The following is a 24,575-nucleotide window of genomic DNA, read 5'->3' on the forward strand; positions in this document are numbered from 1 at the left end:
CTCTCACTGTAAGGTGGTATACTCTGACTCCCATGGACAGCATTATAATGATGGAGTACTGTATCACTGTACTAATGGTAACATTGCAATGGAAGAGTTTTTTGTTAAGGGTTCTCCTAGCTTAAGTGGGGTTGGTGATGTACATGGACATAGTAATTTGACCCATTGTTAGGACAGAAAGTTGATACTTTGTATCGACAGTTCTCTTGCATTGTTAATTCACCTAATATACTATATTATTATTATTATTATTATTATTATTATTTATTTATATAAACATCTTTAATTTTTAGATACTTTGTCGGAAAAAAAGAGAAAAAGGCATTGTTTTATATATCTGTACTAAAAGACTTCATTTTATTTTTCAGTTTGTTTTGTGTTTTTGTTTTCATTATCATTTGTAGTCCCATATATGAAATGGTATTTGTTTGGGTTTCTAGAGTTTTAAGCTCCATACATTATTTCATTTGTTTCCTTATCATTAATCTTTATACCATGTGTATTAATTTGGCATGTTTTTCATTATAATACAGAGTCACTTAGAAAATGTTCTGGTGTTTGCCTAATAATATACTTTCTTGGAAAATATTTAATCATATTTTTTGCTAACTTATAAGATATACAGGTACTCATTATCTAAAAGGTCTGCACAAAATAAACTGAGATCTTAATTAATATGTTATAAATTTTCAAGAAACTTAAAAGTTAAGCAGTCTAACATAGAGGACAAAGCAATTATAATAAAATGATATTATCCCCCTCCACACAATCCACAGACACACACTTAGTCCCACTTATCAAAAGAAGTTCTGCTTATTATGTTACTCCATCACTTCCTGTCTGTACCTCCTTTGAATTGATTACTTGCTTTGTCCATTGAAACAAAGACAAATTTAAAGAAGATTCCAAATAGACCACCTTTAATCATCTATTACATGTATGTTCCTATATCATACATGTTTATGTAATCTATTACATGTACAGTTCTGTATCATACATGTATTTGTAATCTGTTACATTTACAATCCTGTATTATACATGTATATGTAATCTATTACATGTACAGTCCTGTATCATATATGTATATGTAATTTCAGCTTATAGGTGTTTTTAAACAATGCCATGAATGGGAACAATTTCTTTAATGTTATTAGTAAGTGTCATTTATTAATCTGGAAATTGACTTTTGAAAATATTTGTATTATTAATAATCTGTGTCCAAGTAAAATAATTTGACTATATCTTATGGTATAATATTGCAAAGAATATAATCCATGACAGTTTTGAAAATAAGGAAAATCTGTTAAAGAGAAGTATTAGAGAAGTACCTGACATAGGCAAGTAATAATGAATCTGGAAAAACATTAGGAGTACTCTAGTATTCGCTGGTGCTCCCATTTGTTTGTACCCCCTACTGATTTTAATATTGAAAAGAATTAGAAGGAGGAATACAAAATGCACAAAGCTTCATTCAAAAGTTTCTAACCTGATTGATGCCAGGGGGCCCTTATCTTATCATCTTGTTTGCTATGTTAATCTGTATCCATTATTTGCAATGTTTGGTTTTTATATTTCTGGAAAAAAATAATATTGAACAAAACAGTGTAACTCTTGTATGCACGTGTTGAAAGGGCTCTAGCTCCCAAAGTTAAAGAAATTTATGTTATTTTTCAAAGCTTATCGAAGGTGGTGAACTACAGGTCATCTGTTATCTGAAAAAAAATAGACTCACCCCAAACAAACAATGGCGATGATGTTACTAAAGAAATTCTGTTTTATTTGAAGCGCCAACAATTTAACAGTGTTAGGGACCACTTGGCAACAATTGGGTTAGAAATTATAAATTGATGAATGAAATGTCCAAGTTTTGTGTATTTTTTACATGTGTGTGGACTTGAGGTTCGCTTAGAGTTCAGATTTCAATTATTAATCTATCATATCAATAACTTTAATGTTTTCTTGCTTCTGATGTTAGTTTTGATCTGAAAAGGGCAGAGTAAAGTAATATATCAGTCATTTGGTGGTATAGCCTTTTTGCAGGCTACTGAACCAAAATACTGGCATATTATGATTTTGATCCGCCACTTAACATGTACTGTCTCCACTGGGGGGGGGCAACATTTAGAAATAACGTTGGCTTTTAAATATTCAATTTACATATGCCACATTTATTTCAGAAATGCCTAAATCTCAAAATCAGCTGTCTGTTCTTCATTGAACATGTTAAGCTAATTTGTGCAGACACTGTTTAAAAAAAATTGTGTGACTTTGTATCACAGAGAATTTCATTTTGCCAAAATAAAATTGTTATTAATTGCAGACTGGTGAAAATTAAATGCTTTAAAACACAGATTATGTAGATGCAATGGAACATGTCTGATTAAAGTCCTTTATGTCAGAACCTGAGATACATTTATGCAAACATAGAAACTGCAAGGCCAGTAAGTTGTGCTCAAAGTTTAACACGTCACATTAAAAATGTAATTTAACATGTCACATTATAAGTGTAATTTAACAGTCACATTACAAGTGTAATTTAACGTGTCACATTAAAAGTGTAATTTAACATGTCACATTACAAGTGTAATTTATCATGTCATATTACAAGTGTATTTCAACATCTCACGTTACGGTGTAATTTAAAATGTCACATACAAGTGTAATTTAACAAGTCACATTATAGGTGTAATTTAACATATCACATTACAAATGAAGTGCTTCTAATTGAAATTTGCCAAAAATGTATAGGTAACGGATTGTAATGTTCAACACAATAGCTCAGTAAGGAAAGTAGCTCAGACTGATGCTTTTTTTATTGATGTCTAATTTCTGGTATTATTATTTACTTGGAACAAAATGTTCTATGCTGATAAGGATTGGCTATATTGCATTTATTTGATATAATTTATTTTATGACAGAAACTCTGGTTTCCATGCAAAGTTCTGGAACCTACTAGATTCTGTATCATAAATTGTAGGAAAGTTACAGATATGTATATTTTTATATACCATGTATTTGGAAAAAAGCTGATAGTTTCACCTCCTTGTTTGTATCTAGATGTATATTTTCTTACATTCATATGTCCATCACAATTCCTTTTAAATGCAAGAACTTGTTGGCAGGTTACTTGTTTAGTGTATGATGCCAGACTTGGGACCCCAGGGTCTGTTGAACAGAGTTAAAGTTCAAAACTACTGTATGTGCTCACTTATAAGATGAGTCAACTGCAAACTGCACAGACCCAGATCTGCCAGTGCATTATGCACAGGTACATCTGGGTCTGTGCAGTTTGTTAGGAGTAGTCACTAGAACAAACAACATAGACCCTAATATGCAGTTGAATTGTGCTATGGCAGATGAGGATCTTTACTGTTTGCAGTTTGAGCGGTCTTATAAGCAAATTTATATGATACATCAAATCCTATGTATAAAGGACACTAAAGTTTGCCACTAATTGGCAGTTATCCAATATATATTCATACTGAAGTGAAATTCAGAAAAGGGATTCATAATTTTGTCCTTAATAAGCAGATGTCCTTTATTTTGAGATGTTCACTAAGATGGAGTTTCTTTGTGATAACACTTATAATTTTATTTTTTCAGCATATGCACACTGGTAATGTTCAGGGGACTGGAAGTAACAGTCAGCAGATCAACTTTACATCTGGAAATATGTCTCAGACGTCTAATGCCAATTCCACCTATGGACAGCCCCGATTCTAGTGGAGATTTTGATAAACTGTGATGTTACACATTGGTTCTTAATAAAGATGATTTTTTCAATTGTAGAAGCTATCAGAGATAGCAGAAGAGTAATTTTCCTCGACTTGTTCCACTTCATGGCAACTTTGAACTAATTACTTAAATACGAATGGAATCCAATAGTCCCATTATTGACATCTTGCTTTTCTCTGTGAAATGACAAAATTGAACAACACTGTAATTATAGGTCATGCTCCTCAACAAAACAGTTTTTATTTAAGAGTTAATCTCCTGCAATAGACATGACCCAAATGCTTGATGAAAAGCTCATCACCAGCATTTACAAACAAATACATAATTACCCATAATAGACCTGAATCTTATGCTTTTGCCATCTCATACAAAGTGATCACTTGAGACAAGGAGCAACTTTAAATCTCCAATAATAGACCTGAATTTTATGGTTGATGTTAATTCCATCACCAGCTTGTATAAGGTTTGGAAAAAACATATGTGAATAATAAAGCTTTGTTGGATGATTTCGTGGCCTGTTTTAATTTTTATTTGTTAAGACCAGATTTTTCAGGTGTATTGTGAGAAAAGCACCATGTTTCTAAACTCCTGATATTCCTAGAAGAAATTTTCAAGGTTAATTGTTAAGAAAAGAGCTTCCTCAAGTAGTCACAAACTGAAGTGACACCTTCCTTGTCAATGATTTTTGATGAGTAGCCCAGTTGAAAATGTCAAAATGCATAGAAACATGCTGTGCTTGAAGAAAATGTCAGAATGCATAGAAACATGCTGTGCTAGAAGATAAATGTTAGAATGCATACAAACATACTGTGCTTGAAGATAAATGTCAGAATGCATACAAACATGCTGTGCTAGAAGATAAATGTTAGAATGCATACAAACATGCTGTGCTAGAAGATAAATATCAGAATGCATATAAACATGCTGTGCTTGAAGATAAATGTCAGAATGCATACAAACATGTTGTGCTTGAAGATAAATATCAGAATGCATAGAAACATGCTGTGCTTGAAGATAAATGTCAGAATGCATAGAAACATGCTGTGCTTGAAGAGAAATGTCAGAATGCATATAAACATGCTGTGCTAGAAGATATATGTCAGAATGCATATAAACATGCTGTGCTAGAAGATAAATGTCAGAATGCATACAAACATGCTGTGCTTGAAGAGAAATGTCAGAATGCATATAAACATGCTGTGCTAGAAGATAAATGTCAGAATGCATAGAAACATGCTGTGCTTGAAGATAAATGTCAGAATGCATAGAAACATGCTGTGCTTGAAGAGAAATGTCAGAATGCATAGAAACATGCTGTGCTAGAAGATATATGTCAGAATGCATATAAACATGCTGTGCTTGAAGATAAATGTCAGAATGCATACAAACATGTTGTGCTTGAAGATAAATATCAGAATGCATAGAAACATGCTGTGCTTGAAGATAAATGTCAGAATGCATAGAAACATGCTGTGCTTGAAGAGAAATGTCAGAATGCATATAAACATGCTGTGCTTGAAGATAAATGTCAGAATGCATAGAAACATGCTGTGCTAGAAGAAAAATGTCAGAATGCATAGAAACATGCTGTGCTTGAAGATAAATGTCAGAATGCATAGAAACATGCTGTGCTTGAAGAGAAATGTCAGAATGCATAGAAACATGCTGTGCTAGAAGATATATGTCAGAATGCATATAAACATGCTGTGCTTGAAGAGAAATGTCAGAATGCATACAAACATGCTGTGCTTGAAGAGAAATGTCAGAATGCATATAAACATGCTGTGCTAGAAGATAAATGTCAGAATGCATAGAAACATGCTGTGCTTGAAGATAAATGTCAGAATGCATAGAAACATGCTGTGCTTGAAGAGAAATGTCAGAATGCATAGAAACATGCTGTGCTAGAAGATATATGTCAGAATGCATATAAACATGCTGTGCTTGAAGATAAATGTCAGAATGCATACAAACATGTTGTGCTTGAAGATAAATATCAGAATGCATAGAAACATGCTGTGCTTGAAGATAAATGTCAGAATGCATAGAAACATGCTGTGCTTGAAGAGAAATGTCAGAATGCATATAAACATGCTGTGCTTGAAGATAAATGTCAGAATGCATAGAAACATGCTGTGCTAGAAGAAAAATGTCAGAATGCATAGAAACATGCTGTGCTTGAAGATAAATGTCAGAATGCATAGAAACATGCTGTGCTTGAAGATAAATGTCAGAATGCATAGAAACATGCTGTGGTAGAAGATAAATGTCAGAATGCATATAAACATGCTGTGCTTGAAGATAAATGTCAGAATGCATAGAAACATGCTGTGCTAGAAGAGAAATAATCAGAATGTATAGAAACATGCTGTGCTTGAAGATAAATGTCAGAATGCATAGAAACATGCTGTGCTTGAAGATAAATGTCAGAATGCATACAAACATGCTGTGCTTGAAGATAAATGTCAGAATGCATAGAAACATGCTGTGCTTGAAGATAAACGTCAGAATGCATAGAAACATGCTGTGCTAGAAGAAAAATGTCAGAATGCATGCAAACATGCTGTGCTAGAAGAAAAATGTCTGAATGCATAGAAACATGGTGTGCTTGAAGATAAATGTCAGAATGCATACAAACATGCTGTGCTAGAAAATAAATGTCAGAATGCATAGAAACATGCCGTGCTTGAAGATAAATGTCAGAATGCATAGAAACATGCTGTGCTAGAAGATAAATGTCAGAATGCCTAGAAACATGCTGTGCTTGAAGATAAATGTCAGAATGCATGCAAACATGCTGTGCTTGAAGATAAATGTCAGAATGCATACAAACATGATGTGCTTGAAGATAAATGTCAGAATGCATAGAAACTTGCTGTGCTAGAAGATAAATGTCAGAATGCATACAAACATGCTCTGCTTGGAGATAAATGTCAGAATGCATAGAAACATGATGTGCTAAAAGCTAAATGTCAGAAGGCATAGAATCATGCTGTGCTAGAAGATAAATGTCAGAATGCATAGAAGCGTGTTGTGCTACAAGATAAATGTCAGAATGCATATAAACATGCTGTGCTTGAAGATAAATGTCAGAATGCATACAAACATGCTGTGCTAGAAGAGAAAAAATCAGAATGCATAGAAACATGCTGTGCTAGAAGATATATGTCAGAATGCCTAGAAACATGCTGTGCTTGAAGATAAATGTCAGAATGAATAGAAACATGCTGTGCTTGAAGATAAATGTCAGAATGCATGCAAACATGCTTTGCTAGAAGATAAATGTCAGAATGCATAGAAACATGCTGTGCTAGAAGATAAATGTCAGAATGCATAGTAACATACTGTGCTAGAAGATAAATATCCGAATGCATAGAAACATGCTGTGCTTGAAGATAAATGTCAGAATGTATAGAAACATGCTGTGCTTGAAGATAAATGTCAGAAAGCATAGAAACATGCTTTGCTAGAAGATAAATGTCAGAATGCATACAAACATGCTGTGCTAGAAGATAAATGTCAGAAAGCATAGAAACGTGCTGTGCTAGAAGATAAATGTCAGAATGCATACAAACATGCCGAACTAGAAGAGAAATAATCAGAATGCATAGAAACATGCTGTGCTTGAAGATAAATGTCAGAATGCATACAAACATGCTGTGCTAGAAGATAAATGTCAGAATGCCTAGAAACATGCTGCGCTTGAAGATAAATGTCAGAATGCATGCAAACATGCTGTGCTTGAAGATAAATGTCAGAATGCATACAAACATGCTGTGCTTGAAGATAAATGTCAGAATGCATAGAAACTTGCTGTGCTAGAAGATAAATGTCAGAATGAATAGAAACATGCTGTGCTTGAAGATAAATGTCAGAATGCATACAAACATGCTGTGCTAGAAGATAAATGTCAGAATGCATAGAAACGTGCTGTGCTTGAAGATAAATGTCAGAATGCATGCAAACATGCTGTGCTTAAAGATAAATGTCAGAATGCATAGAAACATGCTGTGCTAGAAGATAAATGTCAGAATGGATAGAAACATGCTGTGCTGGAAGATAAATGTCAGAATGCATAGAAACATGCTGTGTTTGAAGATAAATATCAGAATGCATAGAAACATGCTGTGCTAGAAGAGAAATAATCAGAATGCATAGAAACACGCTGTGCTAGAAGATAAATGTCAAAATGCATAGAAACATGCTGTGCTAGAAAATAAATGTCAGAATGCATAGTAACATACTGTGCTAGAAGATAAATATCAAAATGCATAGAAACATGCTGTGTTAGAAAATAAATGTCAGAATGCATAGTAACATACTGTGCTAGAAGATAAATATCCGAATGCATAGAAACATGCTGTGCTTGAAGATAAATGTCAGAATGTATAGAAACATGCTGTGCTTGAAGATAAATGTCAGAAAGCATAGAAACATGATGTGCTTGAAGATAAATGTCAGAATGCATACAAACATGCTGTACTAGAAGAGAAATAATCAGAATGCATAGAAACATGCTGTGCTTGAAGATAAATGTCAGAATGCATAGAAACATGCGGTGCTTGAAGATAAATGTCAGAATGCATAGGAACATGCTGTGCTTGAAGATAAATGTCAGAATGCATAGAAACATGCAGTGCTTGAAGATAAACATCAGAATGTATAGAAACATGCTGTGCTTGAAGATAAATGTCAGAATGCATAGAAACATACTGTGCTAGAAATAAATGTCTGAATGCATAGAAACATGATGTGCTTAAAGATAAATGTCAGAATGCATACAAACATGCTGTGCTTGAAGATACATGTCAGAATGCATAGAAACATGCTGTGCTTGAAGATAAATGTCAGAATGCATAGAAACATGCTATACTTGAAGATAAATGTCAGAATGCATAGAAACATGCTGTGCTAGAAGATAAATGTCAGAATGCATAGAAACATGCTGTGCTAGAAGATAAATGTCAGAATGTATAGAAACATGCTGTGCTTGAAGATAAATGTCAGAATGCATACAAACATGCTATGCTAGAAGAGAAATAATCAGAATGCATATAAACATGATGTGCTAGAAGATAAATGTCAGAATGTATAGAAACATGCTGTGCTAGAAGATAAATGTCAGAATGTATAGAAACATGCTGTGCTTGAAGATAAATGTCAGAATGCATACAAACATGCTATGCTAGAAGAGAAATAATCAGAATGCATAGAAACATGCTGTGCTTGAAGATAAATGTCAGAATGCATACAAACATGCTGTGCTAGAAGATAAATGTCAGAATGCATACAAACATGCTGTGCTAGAAAATAAATGTCAGAATGCATGCAAAGATGATGTGCTAGAAGATAAATGTCAGAATGCATGCAAACATGCTGTGCTAGAAGATAAATGTCAGAATGCATATAAACATGCTGTGCTTGAAGATAAATGTCAGAATGAATAGAAACATGCTGTGCTAGAAGATAAATGTCAGAATGCATATAAACATGCTGTGCTAGAAGATAAATGTCAGAATGCATATAAACATGCTGTGCTTGAAGATAAATGTCAGAATGAATGGAAACATGCTGTGCTAGAAGATAAATGTCAGAATGCATGCAAACATGCTGTGCTAGAAGATAAATGTCAGAATGCATATAAACATGCTGTGCTAGAAGATAAATATCAGAATGCATACAAACATGATGTGCTTGAAGATAAATGTCAGAATGAATAGAAACATGCTGTGCTAGAAGATAAATGTCAGAATGCATGCAAACATGCTGTGCTAGAAAATAAATGTCAGAATGCATAGAAACATGCTGTGCTAGAAGATAAATGTCAGAATGCATAGAAACATGCTGTGCTAGAAGATAAATGTCAGAATGCATACAAACATGATGTGCTTAAAGATAAATGTCAGAATGCATGCAAACATGCTGTGCTAGAAGATAAATGTCAGAATGAATAGAAACATGCTGTGCTAGAAGATAAATATCCGAATGCATAGAAACATGCTGTGCTTGAAGATAAATGTCAGAATGTATAGAAACATGCTGTGCTTGAAGATAAATGTCAGAATGCATACAAACATGATGTGCTAGAAGATAAATGTCATAATGCATACAAACATGCTGTGCTTGAATATAAATGTCAGAATGCATGCAAACATGCTTTGCTAGAAGATAAATGTCAGAATACATAGAAACATGCTGTGCTTGAAGATAAATGTCAGAATGCATACAAACATGCTGTACTAGAAGAAAAATAATCAGAATGCATAGAAACATGCTGTGCTTGAAGATAAATGTCAGAATGCATACAAACATGCTGTACTAGAAGAGAAATAATCAGAATGCATAGAAACATGCTGTGCTTGAAGATAAATGTCAGAATGCATAGAAACATGCAGTGCTTGAAGATAAATGTCAGAATGCATAGGAACATGCTGTGCTTGAAGATAAATGTCAGAATGCATAGAAACATGCAGTGCTTGAAGATAAACATCAGAATGTATAGAAACATGCTGTGCTTGAAGATAAATGTCAGAATGCATAGAAACATACTGTGCTAGAAATAAATGTCTGAATGCATAGAAACATGATGTGCTTAAAGATAAATGTCAGAATGCATACAAACATGCTGTGCTTGAAGATACATGTCAGAATGCATACAAACATGCTGTGCTTGAAGATAAATGTCAGAATGCATAGAAACATGCTATACTTGAAGATAAATGTCAGAATGCATAGAAACATGCTGTGCTAGAAGATAAATGTCAGAATGCATAGAAACATGCTGTGCTAGAAGATAAATGTCAGAATGTATAGAAACATGCTGTGCTTGAAGATAAATGTCAGAATGCATACAAACATGCTATGCTAGAAGAGAAATAATCAGAATGCATATAAACATGATGTGCTAGAAGATAAATGTCAGAATGCATACAAACATGCTGTGCTAGAAAATAAATGTCAGAATGCATGCAAAGATGATGTGCTAGAAGATAAATGTCAGAATGCATACAAACATGCTGTGCTAGAAGATAAATGTCAGAATGCATAGAAACAGGCTGTGCTTGAAGATAAATGTCAGAATGCATAGAAACATGCTGTGCTTGAAGATAAATGTCAGAATGCATAGAAACAGGCTGTGCTTGAAGATAAATGTCAGAATGCATAGAAACAGGCTGTGCTTGAAGATAAATGTCAGAATGCATATAAACATGCTGTGCTAGAAGATAAATGTCAGAATGCATATAAACATGCTGTGCTAGAAGATAAATGTCAGAATGAATAGAAACATGCTGTGCTAGAAAATAAATGTCAGAATGCATGCAAAGATGATGTGCTAGAAGATAAATGTCAGAATGAATAGAAACATGCTGTGCTAGAAAATAAATGTCAGAATGCATGCAAAGATGATGTGCTAGAAAATAAATGTCAGAATGCATGCAAACATGGTGTGCTTGAAGATAAATGTCAGAATGCATACAAGCATGCTGTACTAGAAGATAAATGTCAGAATGCATACAAACATGGTGTGCTTGAAGATAAATGTCAGAATGCATAGAAACATGCTGTACTAGAAGATAAATGTCAGAATGCATGCAAACATGGTGTGCTAGAAGATAAATGTCAGAATGCATAGAAACATGCTGTGCTTGAAGATAAATGTCAGAATGCATATAAACATGCTGTGCTAGAAGATAAATGTCAGAATGCATAGAAACATGCTGTGCTAGAAGATAAATGTCAGAATGCATACAAACATGCTGTACTAGAAGATAAATGTCAGAATGCATACAAACATGCTGTACTAGAAGATAAATGTCAGAATGCATATAAACATGCTGTGCTAGAAGATAAATGTCAGAATGCATATAAACATGCTGTGCTAGAAGATAAATGTCAGAATGCATACAAACATGCTGTACTAGAAGATAAATGTCAGAATGCATATAAACATGCTGTGCTAGAAGATAAATGTCAGAATGAATAGAAACATGCTGTGCTAGAAGATAAATGTCAGAATGCATGCAAACATGGTGTGCTTGAAGATAAATGTCAGAATGCATACAAACATGCTGTACTAGAAGATAAATGTCAGAATGCATACAAACATGCTGTACTAGAAGATAAATGTCAGAATGCATATAAACATGGTGTGCTAGAAGATAAATGTCAGAATGCATATAAACATGCTGTGCTAGAAGATAAATGTCAGAATGCATACAAACATGCTGTACTAGAAGATAAATGTCAGAATGCATATAAACATGCTGTGCTAGAAGATAAATGTCAGAATGCATGCAAACATGGTGTGCTTGAAGATAAATGTCAGAATGCATACAAACATGCTGTGCTAGAAGATAAATGTCAGAATGCATGCAAACATGGTGTGCTTGAAGATAAATGTCAGAATGCATACAAACATGCTGTGCTAGAAGATAAATGTCAGAATGCATATAAACATGCTGTGCTAGAAGATAAATGTCAGAATGCATATAAACATGCTGTGCTAGAAGATAAATGTCAGAATGAATAGAAACATGCTGTGCTAGAAGATAAATGTCAGAATGTATAGAAACATGCTGTGCTTGAAGATAAATGTCAGAATGCATACAAACATGCTGTGCTAGAAGATAAATGTCAGAATGCATGCAAACATGGTGTGCTTGAAGATAAATGTCAGAATGCATAGAAACATGCTGTGCTAGAAGATAAATGTCAGAATGCATGCAAACATGGTGTGCTTGAAGATAAATGTCAGAATGCATAGAAACATGCTATACTTGAAGATAAATGTCAGAATGCATAGAAACATGCTATACTTGAAGATAAATGTCAGAATGCATGCAAACATGGTGTGCTAGAAGATAAATGTCAGAATGCATAGAAACATGCTGTGCTAGAAGATAAATGTCAGAATGCATAGAAACATGCTATACTTGAAGATAAATGTCAGAATGCATAGAAACATGCTGTGCTAGAAGATAAATGTCAGAATGTATAGAAACATGCTGTGCTAGAAGATAAATGTCAGAAAGCATAGAAACATGCTGTGCTAGAAGATAAATGTCAGAATGCATAGAAACATGCTGTGCTAGAAGATAAATGTCAGAATGTATAGAAACATGCTGTGCTAGAAGATAAATGTCAGAAAGCATAGAAACATGCTGTGCTAGAAGATAAATGTCACAAAGCATAGAAACATGATGTGCTAGAAGATAAATGTCAGAAAGCATAGAAACATGCTGTGCTAGAAGATAAATGTCAGAAAGCATAGAAACATGATGTGCTTAAAGATAAATGTCAGAATGCATAGAAACATGCTGTGCTAGAAGATAAATGTCAGAATGTATAGAAACATGCTGTGCTTGAAGATAAATGTCAGAATGCATACAAACATGCTATGCTAGAAGAGAAATAATCAGAATGCATATAAACATGATGTGCTAGAAGATAAATGTCAGAATGTATAGAAACATGCTGTGCTTGAAGATAAATGTCAGAATGCATACAAACATGCTATGCTAGAAGAGAAATAATCAGAATGCATACAAACATGCTGTGCTAGAAAATAAATGTCAGAATGCATGCAAACATGCTGTGCTAGAAGATAAATGTCAGAATGCATATAAACATGCTGTGCTTGAAGATAAATGTCAGAATGCATATAAACATGCTGTGCTAGAAGATAAATGTCAGAATGCATACAAACATGCTGTGCTAGAAAATAAATGTCAGAATGCATGCAAACATGCTGTGCTAGAAGATAAATGTCAGAAAGCATAGAAACATGCTGTGCTTGAAGATAAATGTCAGAATGCATATAAACATGCTGTGCTAGAAGATAAATGTCAGAATGCATACAAACATGCTGTGCTAGAAAATAAATGTCAGAATGCATGCAAAGATGATGTGCTTGAAGATAAATGTCAGAATGCATACAAACATGCTGTACTAGAAGATAAATGTCAGAATGCATACAAACATGCTGTACTAGAAGATAAATGTCAGAATGCATATAAACATGCTGTGCTAGAAGATAAATGTCAGAATGCATATAAACATGCTGTGCTAGAAGATAAATGTCAGAATGCATACAAACATGCTGTACTAGAAGATAAATGTCAGAATGCATATAAACCTGCTGTGCTTGAAGATAATTTTCAGAATGAATAGAAACATGCTGTGCTAGAAGATAAATGTCAGAATGCATGCAAACATGGTGTGCTTGAAGATAAATGTCAGAATGCATACAAACATGCTGTGCTAGAAGATAAATGTCAGAATGCATATAAACATGCTGTGCTTGAAGATAAATGTCAGAATGCATAGAAACATGCTGTGCTTGAAGATAAATGTCAGAATGAATATAAACATGCTGTGCTTGAAGATAAATGTCAGAATGCATATAAACATGCTGTGCTAGAAGATAAATGTCAGAATGAATAGAAACATGCTGTGCTTGAAGATAAATGTCAGAATGCATAGAAACATGCTGTGCTTGAAGATAAATGTCAGAATGCATAGAAACATGCTGTGCTTGAAGATAAATGTCAGAATGCATAGAAACATGCTGTGCTTGAAGATAAATATCAGAATGAATAGAAACATGCTGTGCTAGAAGATAAATGACAGAATGCATAGAAACATGCTGTGCTAGAAGATAAATGTCAGAATGCATAGAAACATGCTATACTTGAAGATAAATGTCAGAATGCATATAAACATGCTGTGCTTGATGATAAATGTCAGAATGCATAGAAACATGCTGTGCTTGAAGATAAATGTCAGAATGCATACAAACATGATGTGCTTAAAGATAAATGTCAGAATGCATAGAAACATGCTGTGCTTGAAGATAAATGTCAGAATGAATAGAAACATGCTGTGCTAGAAGATAAATGTCAGAATGCATAGAAACATGCTGTGCTAGAAGATAAATGTCAGAATGCATAGAAACATGCTGTGCTAGAAGATAAATGTCTGAATGCATAGAAACATGATGTGCTAGAAGATAAATGTCAGAAAGCATAGAAACATGCTGTGCTTGAAGATAAATGTCAGAATGCATACAAACATGATGTGCTTAAAGATAAATGTCAGAATGCATAGAAACATGCTGTGCTTGAAGATAAATGTCAGAATGCATAGAAACATGCTGTGCTAGAAGATAAATGTCAGAATGTATAGAAACATGCTGTGCTAGAAGATAAATGTCAGAAAGCATAGAAACATGATGTGCTTAAAGATAAATGTCAGAATGCATAGAAACTTGCTGTGCTAGAAGATAAATGTCAGAATGAATAGAAACATGCTGTGCTAGAAGATAAATGTCAGAATGCATAGAAACATGCTGTGCTAGAAGATAAATGTCAGAATGCATAGAAACATGCTATACTTGAAGATAAATGTCAGAATGCATATAAACATGCTGTGCTAGAAGATAAATGTCAGAATGCATATAAACATGCTGTGCTTGAAGATAAATGTCAGAATGCATACAAACATGCTGTGCTAGAAGATAAATGTCAGAATGCATGCAAACATGGTGTGCTTGAAGATAAATGTCAGAATGCATATAAACATGCTGTGCTAGAAGATAAATGTCAGAATGAATAGAAACATGCTGTGCTAGAAGATAAATGTCAGAATGCATGCAAACATGGTGTGCTAGAAGATAAATGTCAGAATGCATAGAAACATGCTGTGCTAGAAGATAAATGTCAGAATGCATAGAAACATGCTATACTTGAAGATAAATGTCAGAATGCATATAAACATGCTGTGCTTGAAGATAAATGTCAGAATGCATAGAAACATGCTGTGCTTGAAGATAAATGTCAGAATGCATACAAACATGATGTGCTTAAAGATAAATGTCAGAATGCATAGAAACATGCTGTGCTTGAAGATAAATGTCAGAATGAATAGAAACATGCTGTGCTAGAAGATAAATGTCAGAATGCATAGAAACATGCTGTGCTAGAAGATAAATGTCAGAATGCATAGAAACATGCTGTGCTAGAAGATAAATGTCAGAATGTATAGAAACATGCTGTGCTAGAAGATAAATGTCAGAATGTATAGAAACATGATGTGCTAAAAGCTAAATGTTAGAAGGCATAGAATCATGTTGTGCTAGGAGATAAATGTCAGAATGCATATAAACATGCTGTGCTTGAAGATAAATGTCAGAATGCATAGAAACATGCTATACTTGAAGATAAATGTCAGAATGCATATAAACATGCTGTGCTTGAAGATAAATGTCAGAAAGCATAGAAACATGCTGTGCTTGAAGATAAATGTCAGAATGCATACAAACATGATGTGCTTAAAGATAAATGTCAGAATGCATAGAAACATGCTGTGCTTGAAGATAAATGTCAGAATGCATACAAACATGATGTGCTTAAAGATAAATGTCAGAATGCATAGAAACATGCTGTGCTTGAAGATAAATGTCAGAATGAATAGAAACATGCTGTGCTAGAAGATAAATGTCAGAATGCATAGAAACATGCTGTGCTAGAAGATAAATGTCAGAATGTATAGAAACATGCTGTGCTAGAAGATAAATGTCAGAAAGCATAGAAACATGCTGTGCTAGAAGATAAATGTCAGAATGCATAGAAACATGCTGTGTTTGAAGATAAATGTCAGAATGTATAGAAACATGCTGTGCTAGAAGATAAATGTCTGAATGCATAGAAACATGATGTGCTAGAAGATAAATGTCAGAAAGCATAGAAACATGCTGTGCTTGAAGATAAATGTCAGAATGCATACAAACATGATGTGCTTAAAGATAAATGTCAGAATGCATAGAAACATGCTGTGCTTGAAGATAAATGTCAGAATGCATACAAACATGATGTGCTTAAAGATAAATGTCAGAATGCATAGAAACATGCTGTGCTTGAAGATAAATGTCAGAATGAATAGAAACATGCTGTGCTGGAAGATAAATGTCAGAATGCATAGAAACATGCTGTGCTAGAAGATAAATGTCAGAATGTATAGAAACATGCTGTGCTAGAAGATAAATGTCAGAAAGCATAGAAACATGCTGTGCTAGAAGATAAATGTCAGAATGCATAGAAACATGCTGTGCTAGAAGATAAATGTCAGAATGTATAGAAACATGCTGTGCTAGAAGATAAATGTCAGAAAGCATAGAAACATGCTGTGCTAGAAGATAAATGTCAGAAAGGATAGAAACATGATGTGCTAGAAGATAAATGTCAGAAAGCATAGAAACATGCTGTGCTAGAAGATAAATGTCAGAAAGCATAGAAACATGATGTGCTTAAAGATAAATGTCAGAATGCATAGAAACATGCTGTGCTAGAAGATAAATGTCAGAATGCATAGAAACATGCTGTGCTAGAAGATAAATGTCAGAATGCATAGAAACATGATGTGCTAGAAGATAAATGTCAGAATGTATAGAAACATGCTGTGCTTGAAGATAAATGTCAGAATGCATAGAAACATGCTGTGCTTGAAGATAAATGTCAGAATGCATAGAAACATGATGTGCTAGAAGATAAATGTCAGAATGCATATAAACATGCTGTGCTTGAAGATAAATGTCAGAATGCATAGAAACGTGTTGTGCTAGAAGATAAATGTCAGAATGCATATAAACATGCTGTGCTTGAAGATAAATGTCAGACAAACATGCTGTGCTAGAAGAGAAATAATCAGAATGCATAGAAACATGCTGTGCTAGAAGATAAATGTCAGAATGCATAGAAACATGCTGTGCTTGAAGATAAATGTCAGAATGCATACAAACATGCTGTGCTAGAAGAGAAATAATCAGAATGCATAGAAACCTGCTGTGCTTGAAGATATATGTCAGAATGTATAGAAACATGCTGTGCTAGAAGATAAATATCCGAATGCATAGAATCATGCTGTGCTTGAAGATAAATGTCAGAATGAATAGAAACATGCTGTGCTTGAAGATAAATGTCAGAATGCATGCAAACATGCTTTGCTAGAAGATAAATGTCAGAATGCATAGAAACATGCTGTGCTTGAAGATAAATGTCAGAATGCATACAAACATGCTGTACTAGAAGAGAAATAATCAGAATGCATAGAAACATGCTATACTTGAAGATAAATGTCAGAATGCATATAAACATGCTGTGCTTGAAGATAAATGTCAGAATGCATAGAAACATGCTGTGCTTGAAGATAAATGTCAGAATGCATACAAACATGATGTGCTTAAAGATAAATGTCAGAATGCATAGAAACATGCTGTGCTTGAAGATAAATGTCAGAATGAATAGAAACATGCTGTGCTAGAAGATAAATGTCAGAATGCATAGAAACATGCTGTGCTAGAAGATAAATGTCAGAATGCATAGAAACATGCTGTGCTAGAAGATAAATGTCAGAATGCATAGAAACATGCTGTGCTAGAAGATAAATGTCAGAATGTATAGAAACATGATGTGCTAAAAGCTAAATGTTAGAAGGCATAGAAACATGCTGTGCTTGAAGATAAATGTCAGAATGCATATAAACATGCTGTGCTTGAAGATAAATGTCAGAATGCATAGAAACGTGTTGTGCTAGAAGATAAATGTCAGAAAGCATAGAAACATGATGTGCTTAAAGATAAATGTCAGAATGCATAGAAACATGCTGTGCTAGAAGATAAATGTCAGAATGCATAGAAACATGCTGTGCTAGAAGATAAATGTCAGAATGCATAGAAACATGCTGTGCTAGAAGATAAATGTCAGAATGTATAGAAACATGCTGTGCTTGAAGATAAATGTCAGAATGCATAGAAACATGCTGTGCTTGAAGATAAATGTCAGAATGCATAGAAACATGCTGTGCTAGAAGATAAATGTTAGAAGGCATAGAATCATGTTGTGCTAGGAGATAAATGTCAGAATGCATATAAACATGCTGTGCTTGAAGATAAATGTCAGAATGCATAGAAACGTGTTGTGCTAGAAGATAAATGTCAGAATGCATATAAACATGCTGTGCTTGAAGATAAATGTCAGACAAACATGCTGTGCTAGAAGAGAAATAATCAGAATGCATAGAAACATGCTGTGCTAGAAGATAAATGTCAGAATGCATAGAAACATGCTGTGCTTGAAGATAAATGTCAGAATGCATACAAACATGCTGTGCTAGAAGAGAAATAATCAGAATGCATAGAAACCTGCTGTGCTTGAAGATATATGTCAGAATGTTTAGAAACATGCTGTGCTAGAAGATAAATATCCGAATGCATAGAATCATGCTGTGCTTGAAGATAAATGTCAGAATGAATAGAAACATGCTGTGCTTGAAGATAAATGTCAGAATGCATGCAAACATGCTTTGCTAGAAGATAAATGTCAGAATGCATAGAAACATGCTGTGCTTGAAGATAAATGTCAGAATGCATACAAACATGCTGTACTAGAAGAGAAATAATCAGAATGCATAGAAACCTGCTGTGCTTGAAGATAAATGTCAGAATGCATAGAAACATGCGGTGCTTGAAGATAAATGTCAGAATGCATAGAAACATGCAGTGCTTGAAGATAAATGTCAGAATGTATAGAAACATGCTGTGCTTGAATATAAATGTCAGAATGCCTAGAAACATACTGTGCTAGAAGATAAATGTCAGAATGCCTAGAAACATGCTGTGCTTGAAGATAATGTCAGAATACATAGAAACATGCTGTGCTTGAAGATAAATGTCGGAATGCATAGGAACATGCTGTGCTTGAAGATAAATGTCAGAATGCATAGAAACATGCTGTGCTAGAAGATAAATGTCAGAATGCATAGAAACGTGCTGTGCTAGAAGATAAATGCCAGAATGCATAGAAACATGCTGTCTTGGAAGATAAATGTGATCAGATAACAAGTTCTTTCTACCGTATATACTCACTTGTAAGTCTAATTCATCTGCAAACAAAAATATATCCTGATGTGCCATTGCATGTGCCAGCAGATCAGGGTCTCTCTTGTTCTACTAATTACTCCTAAAAAATCTGCACAGATCTAAATCTTCAGGTGCACTTGGCAATGGTAAATCTGTGTCAGTGTAGTTTGCAGTTGAACTCACCTTGTGAGCGTGTATATACATTGATATACACAACCATATTTGTATAGTATAACCACATGTTTACAAAGAAGATTAGTGCAGCCATAACCCAGCCAACTATGTTTAAAGTCCATTCGTATGAATTCACTATCATCCAAATACATGAAAAATGTAGATGTCGTACAGACAGCCATACATTTACTTCAGATTCAGTTTATTTATTCCTTTGTGAAGTTCATAAGTAGCTCAACTGGTAATGAGACGCCCAAGTCTCTTCCTTAATTCCACTTAACTTTTTTATATGAGGTAGGTTGTTTGAAGCTTTGGAAGATCTGCCCCAGGATATACCATTGTGCTTTTGTCCATCAGAAATATTACATATAATACCTTGAATATAGATTTCAAATACTAATCTTATCATTTCACTCTTTATTTTTCTGGATATGAAGTTTTGCAGCCTGACTTTGTGCAAGAATTAAATTTTTGTTAGTCCATAAATTCATGGATTGTGGATGCTGACTAATTGTGTCCATAGGGATATTTGTACACTGGTCCATAATTTTGCTGATTATTACAGGCATGAAATCTGCGAAAAACAAAAATTGGTCTCCCTCTAATGATGAATTCACAATACATGTAATGTGGATTAGTTAATAATTATTTTATATACTCACTTATATATCAAGTCCAGCTACAAAATACACAGACCCAGCACTGCCATTACCTATTGTGCTGGCATATCTGGGTCTCGGCATTTTGTTAAGTGTAAATCAGTAGAACAAACGACATAGACCCTGATCTGCCAGCATATGGTATGATGGTAGATCAGGGCCTTTTGTTGTTTGCAGTTGAACTTGTAAGCAAGTATATATTATAAACATAACAACTTCATAGAAATATTCCTTATCTACTATAGAAGTAAAATGATCAGAATTTTTGTACCTCACTTATGTTTTATAAACAGATTATACATCTTCAAAATAATATACTCACAGAGGCAAAATTATATATGGAGGTTGTGATCTACTCAATTCGAGGACAACTATGTCAATAGCTGAGTCTGCCCATTACATTCTTGGCCTACCCTAATAGTCCATAATGTACTCGGCCCATTACATACTCGGCCCCTTGTTCCACAATTTATATAATAGTAATGTGGATATTATATTCTTTATTTTAACAGATATTTAATTTTTTAAGTCTTTGAATGTTTCTTTCAGCAGTCATATATTTTGCAGTAGAGACATGGGACAAAAATCATAACTTATACATGTACACTGTATAATCAACATTTTAAAACTGACCTTGTCCCACTGCTGTGTTAATTGGTAATTGAGTTTAAAGGTAGCACCTGTCTACTTGTGATTATAAACATGAGTTGACTCGTGTGAATCTGATTACAGTTGCACTTCCCATCAGTATACCATAAATTTTGTATCAACAGTAAATATTTTGTAGTATTCTAAGTTTAAAATGTCTCTGTTCTTGTAAGGCCACTGTGTTAATTGAGCTAAATGGATATTATTTCTTTTTTTTAATAAAAATTTGAGTAAAAAGAAAAAGGAAACATTTCTAATACTTATGTATTTATTTTTTAGTATAAAATTTTGAATCTTTGACCGTGTTTGCCCCTCCTTATTCCTTCTCTCTGTACTTAACATAATTAAATATTTATATGAATTTACTCTTAGCAGTAATTATTTGGTGTCCTCTTTTCTTGACCCAATTTTATACTTGTAAAAGTCCATAAGATGAATAATTTTCATCTGAAAGTTTGTTGATGACATTTAAGCATTCAACATTCAGGATTTAATTGAATTTGTTATGATATATTACTATTATTTTGTAAAGCAACAAGTAATATTTAATTTAATCTGAGTAAATGTGCCAAGATGATCACATTGGATCAACCCCCCCCCCCCCATCTTAACCACTCTGGTGGCCTAAGTGGTTAGAGTATCCACCTTGGATGCGGGATGCGGCTAGCATGAACCTTGGCCAAATCATGCCAAAGACTTTTAAAAAATATTACTAGCAGCTGCCTCACTTGGCACTCGGCATTAAGTGATTAGTGTTAGGATTGGTCGGCCTGGTGTCAGGATAATGTGACTGGGTGTGACATGATGCCACATGTCTGCGGCATGATGCCCCTGTGCTAGACATCACTATAAACTGCCACATTGCAGACATCGTAGCTATATGGCTCAAATTGTTAAAGCTATGTCCAAATCACACACAACACACCCTCCCAACCTGGAAAATTCCATATAGAGGATACAATGAATAGTGCTCAGTTAGAATATGTTTACCACATCTCGTTTTCTTATTGGTGAATTATGTTTCTCTGTTCATCTGGTACTCCATCTCATAAACTAATGAGTAGATTCACTAAACATCATGTTTACATGGACATGTATCTGGCATCATGGTTAACTTTGTTCAAGAAAAGGGGTATTACCTTCGGTTTCTTCCACTGTAATGTATGTGTGTTTGCACGAGTGTATGTTTGTGTGTCAGTGGGAAGTAGAATTATGTTCCTGTTTATATTTTCTGTGCTAATAATCACAAAACACAGCAGAACATAAACAGTAAACAGCTGACATTGCGAGAGATCCAGTAATAACCCTGTCTATTCATTCTATTTTACAGTAAATATTGCTAGCCAAGATGAAAAACAAACTGATTGTTTCCAGTGAATATCGGAGTAGTAATAGGGAGCTGTTTACGGACAATGGGAGATCCCAGTCAAAAAGGTCGTGGTATTGTTTACGGTCAATGGGAATTTAACATGGGGAATATTGGGCCTGTATACGGACAAGGGAAAGTTGGGTTGTTTTATAGGGACAATAGGGATGGAACAGGCGAGGTGACGTCACAGTACTGAAGATTGGTAACAATGTAGCAAGGGGCTGACCTCAATTGGGACCAAAGAGTGGGAAAAAAATCCTAGAACGCTTGGCGGGACATAGACAAAAATAAAACATACAACATACAGACATAGATTGATGAACATAAATCTATCACACAAACAACTATACAACCCATTAAAAACATTTTAGGCAAGAAAGTAAATCTTTTTGAGGCATATGAGTGGCCCTGAAAAGGGCCTTTGGTTTTTGTTAACACCATTTCATTAACTTAGAGGGCATCGCATAGGCCTTCTTCTCTTCCTCAAACTTCTCACTTCTGGACCGTAGATGAGGACTCGCTTCAGACAACCTTGTCTCTCCACATAGATGCTTCTTTTCCAAACGCTCGTATCAGTGATCCGGATGATTGTCCATGATGATTTGACATACATGTGTAAGTCCGGGTTGAACAGCATTGACGATAAGAGAGTAGATGATTATACGTTTGTCCACAGCTTGTGACGAGAACAGGTGAAGGGAATGCAGTGAACAACTGTTTTTTTATAGTGGAAGAGTGGATCAAAACGGATTGAATTTTTTCACCAATCCAAACACGCGTTACAAACTTCAGCCACAGTGCGGAGTCTGTCTTCCAATCTGAAGAGAGCTGCCTGTGACATCACATTCCCTATAAGGATGCGCTAGCATCTGTACGCAGTGAATCCATGCGACAGAATTTTCAAACATGACGGAAACTAAGAAGATGATGAATTGGGATGCAACAGCCGTGGAGACGAGAAGCAATGGCATAGCAGCAGCTACCAAAGTCAACACAGTCTTACTTCCAGAAGAGACCGATTTTAATTGAGACTTAGTTAAAAAAAATTCTTCTTTGCAATAATTTGTTCCGGTACCAGCACCTTTGCCATTTTCTCCTTCCTAACCACATGTCGAGGATTTTAAATAGAGAAAGAAGAATTGGAGAAATTTTTACAACAGCAGAAAGAAGCAGAACAAGCTTTTCTCCTTCAACAGCAACAGCGAGAAGAAGAAGAAGCAAGAAGGAAACAACAGGAAGAAGAAAAAGCAGTAGAGAAGAAACAAAGTATAAGAGAGAAGGAGGACAGTGAAAGTCAAACGGTAACGGTACTCTTAGTTATTTTGGCAGAGTTAAGGAGTCTGAAACAAATGTATCAGACTTCTTTAATACGACCCAAGAGAAAAAGACCTTCCCGAGCCAAACAGTCCAATCCTGTTACTACGCCTGAGATACCACACCTAGTGATTTCTACCAAATCATTGACAGGAGCAAGTCCAGAAGTAGGCCTTGGTCGTGGCAAAAGCTTAAGGCAGTTAAAGCGGATTACGTCCCATTCCTGAGTTTTTTTATATAGAAAAACAAATAGCCAACGGTTCTTTTCGGAGCCATCCACTTCTCTCGAAAAAAGATGTTATTCATTTTGCCAAAATCAATTAAAACTCAAAATCCCTTCTTTTGCTCCATAATGTACGTGCATGAATGCTTGAGTGTAGGTCCTTATTCTAAAAAAATCAAAACCAAGAGACACGTACGTTTTCTGTCTGGTCTATTCTGGTACAAATTTCACAATCCATACACTTCTGTTTATTTGTTCACTCTCTGTTTTTTTATTTCTTCACCTTCACAGGCTTTTCCTCCTTTTCTTCCTCACTTTCTCTTCGTCTTCTTTTCTTTCTGGACGTGTCTGGGTTCTTCCTTTTGGGAGGGTACCTCTTCTTCCTGTTCGGAACCCCTCTCTTCTTCTTGCTCCTGTTGTTTTTAGGGCATTCTGAAGACTAATGTCCGTTCTCTTGACAATAATAGCAAGTATCTTGACTTTTGTCTCTTCTGACACCTGTCTTGCGTTTTTGATGGTCTGGACAATCTGTAGCCCAG

General features: G+C 34.7%; 1 protein-coding gene across 4 annotated transcripts in view; it reads left to right on the forward strand.

The window, feature by feature from the left end:
* LOC149773033 (cyclin-dependent kinase 8-like) overlaps positions 1 to 4,242 on the forward strand; it is an 85,499-nt gene extending 81,257 nt beyond the window's left edge. For all 4 annotated transcript variants that reach the window (XM_089946838.1, XM_089946840.1, XM_089946839.1 and 1 more), the window contains one exon: positions 3,605 to 4,242. In XM_089946838.1, coding sequence (XP_089802964.1) covers positions 3,605 to 3,724 — 120 coding nt within the window. In that variant the 3' untranslated portion in view covers positions 3,725 to 4,242. The remainder of the gene's footprint in view (positions 1 to 3,604) is intronic.
* The last annotated feature ends 20,333 nt before the right edge of the window (positions 4,243 to 24,575 follow it).

This window comes from Sinohyriopsis cumingii, unplaced genomic scaffold (genome assembly GCF_028554795.1).
Source record: "Sinohyriopsis cumingii isolate HCF-2022 unplaced genomic scaffold, ASM2855479v2 utg000913l, whole genome shotgun sequence".
In the NCBI taxonomy this organism is placed as follows: Eukaryota; Metazoa; Mollusca; class Bivalvia; order Unionida; family Unionidae; genus Sinohyriopsis; species Sinohyriopsis cumingii.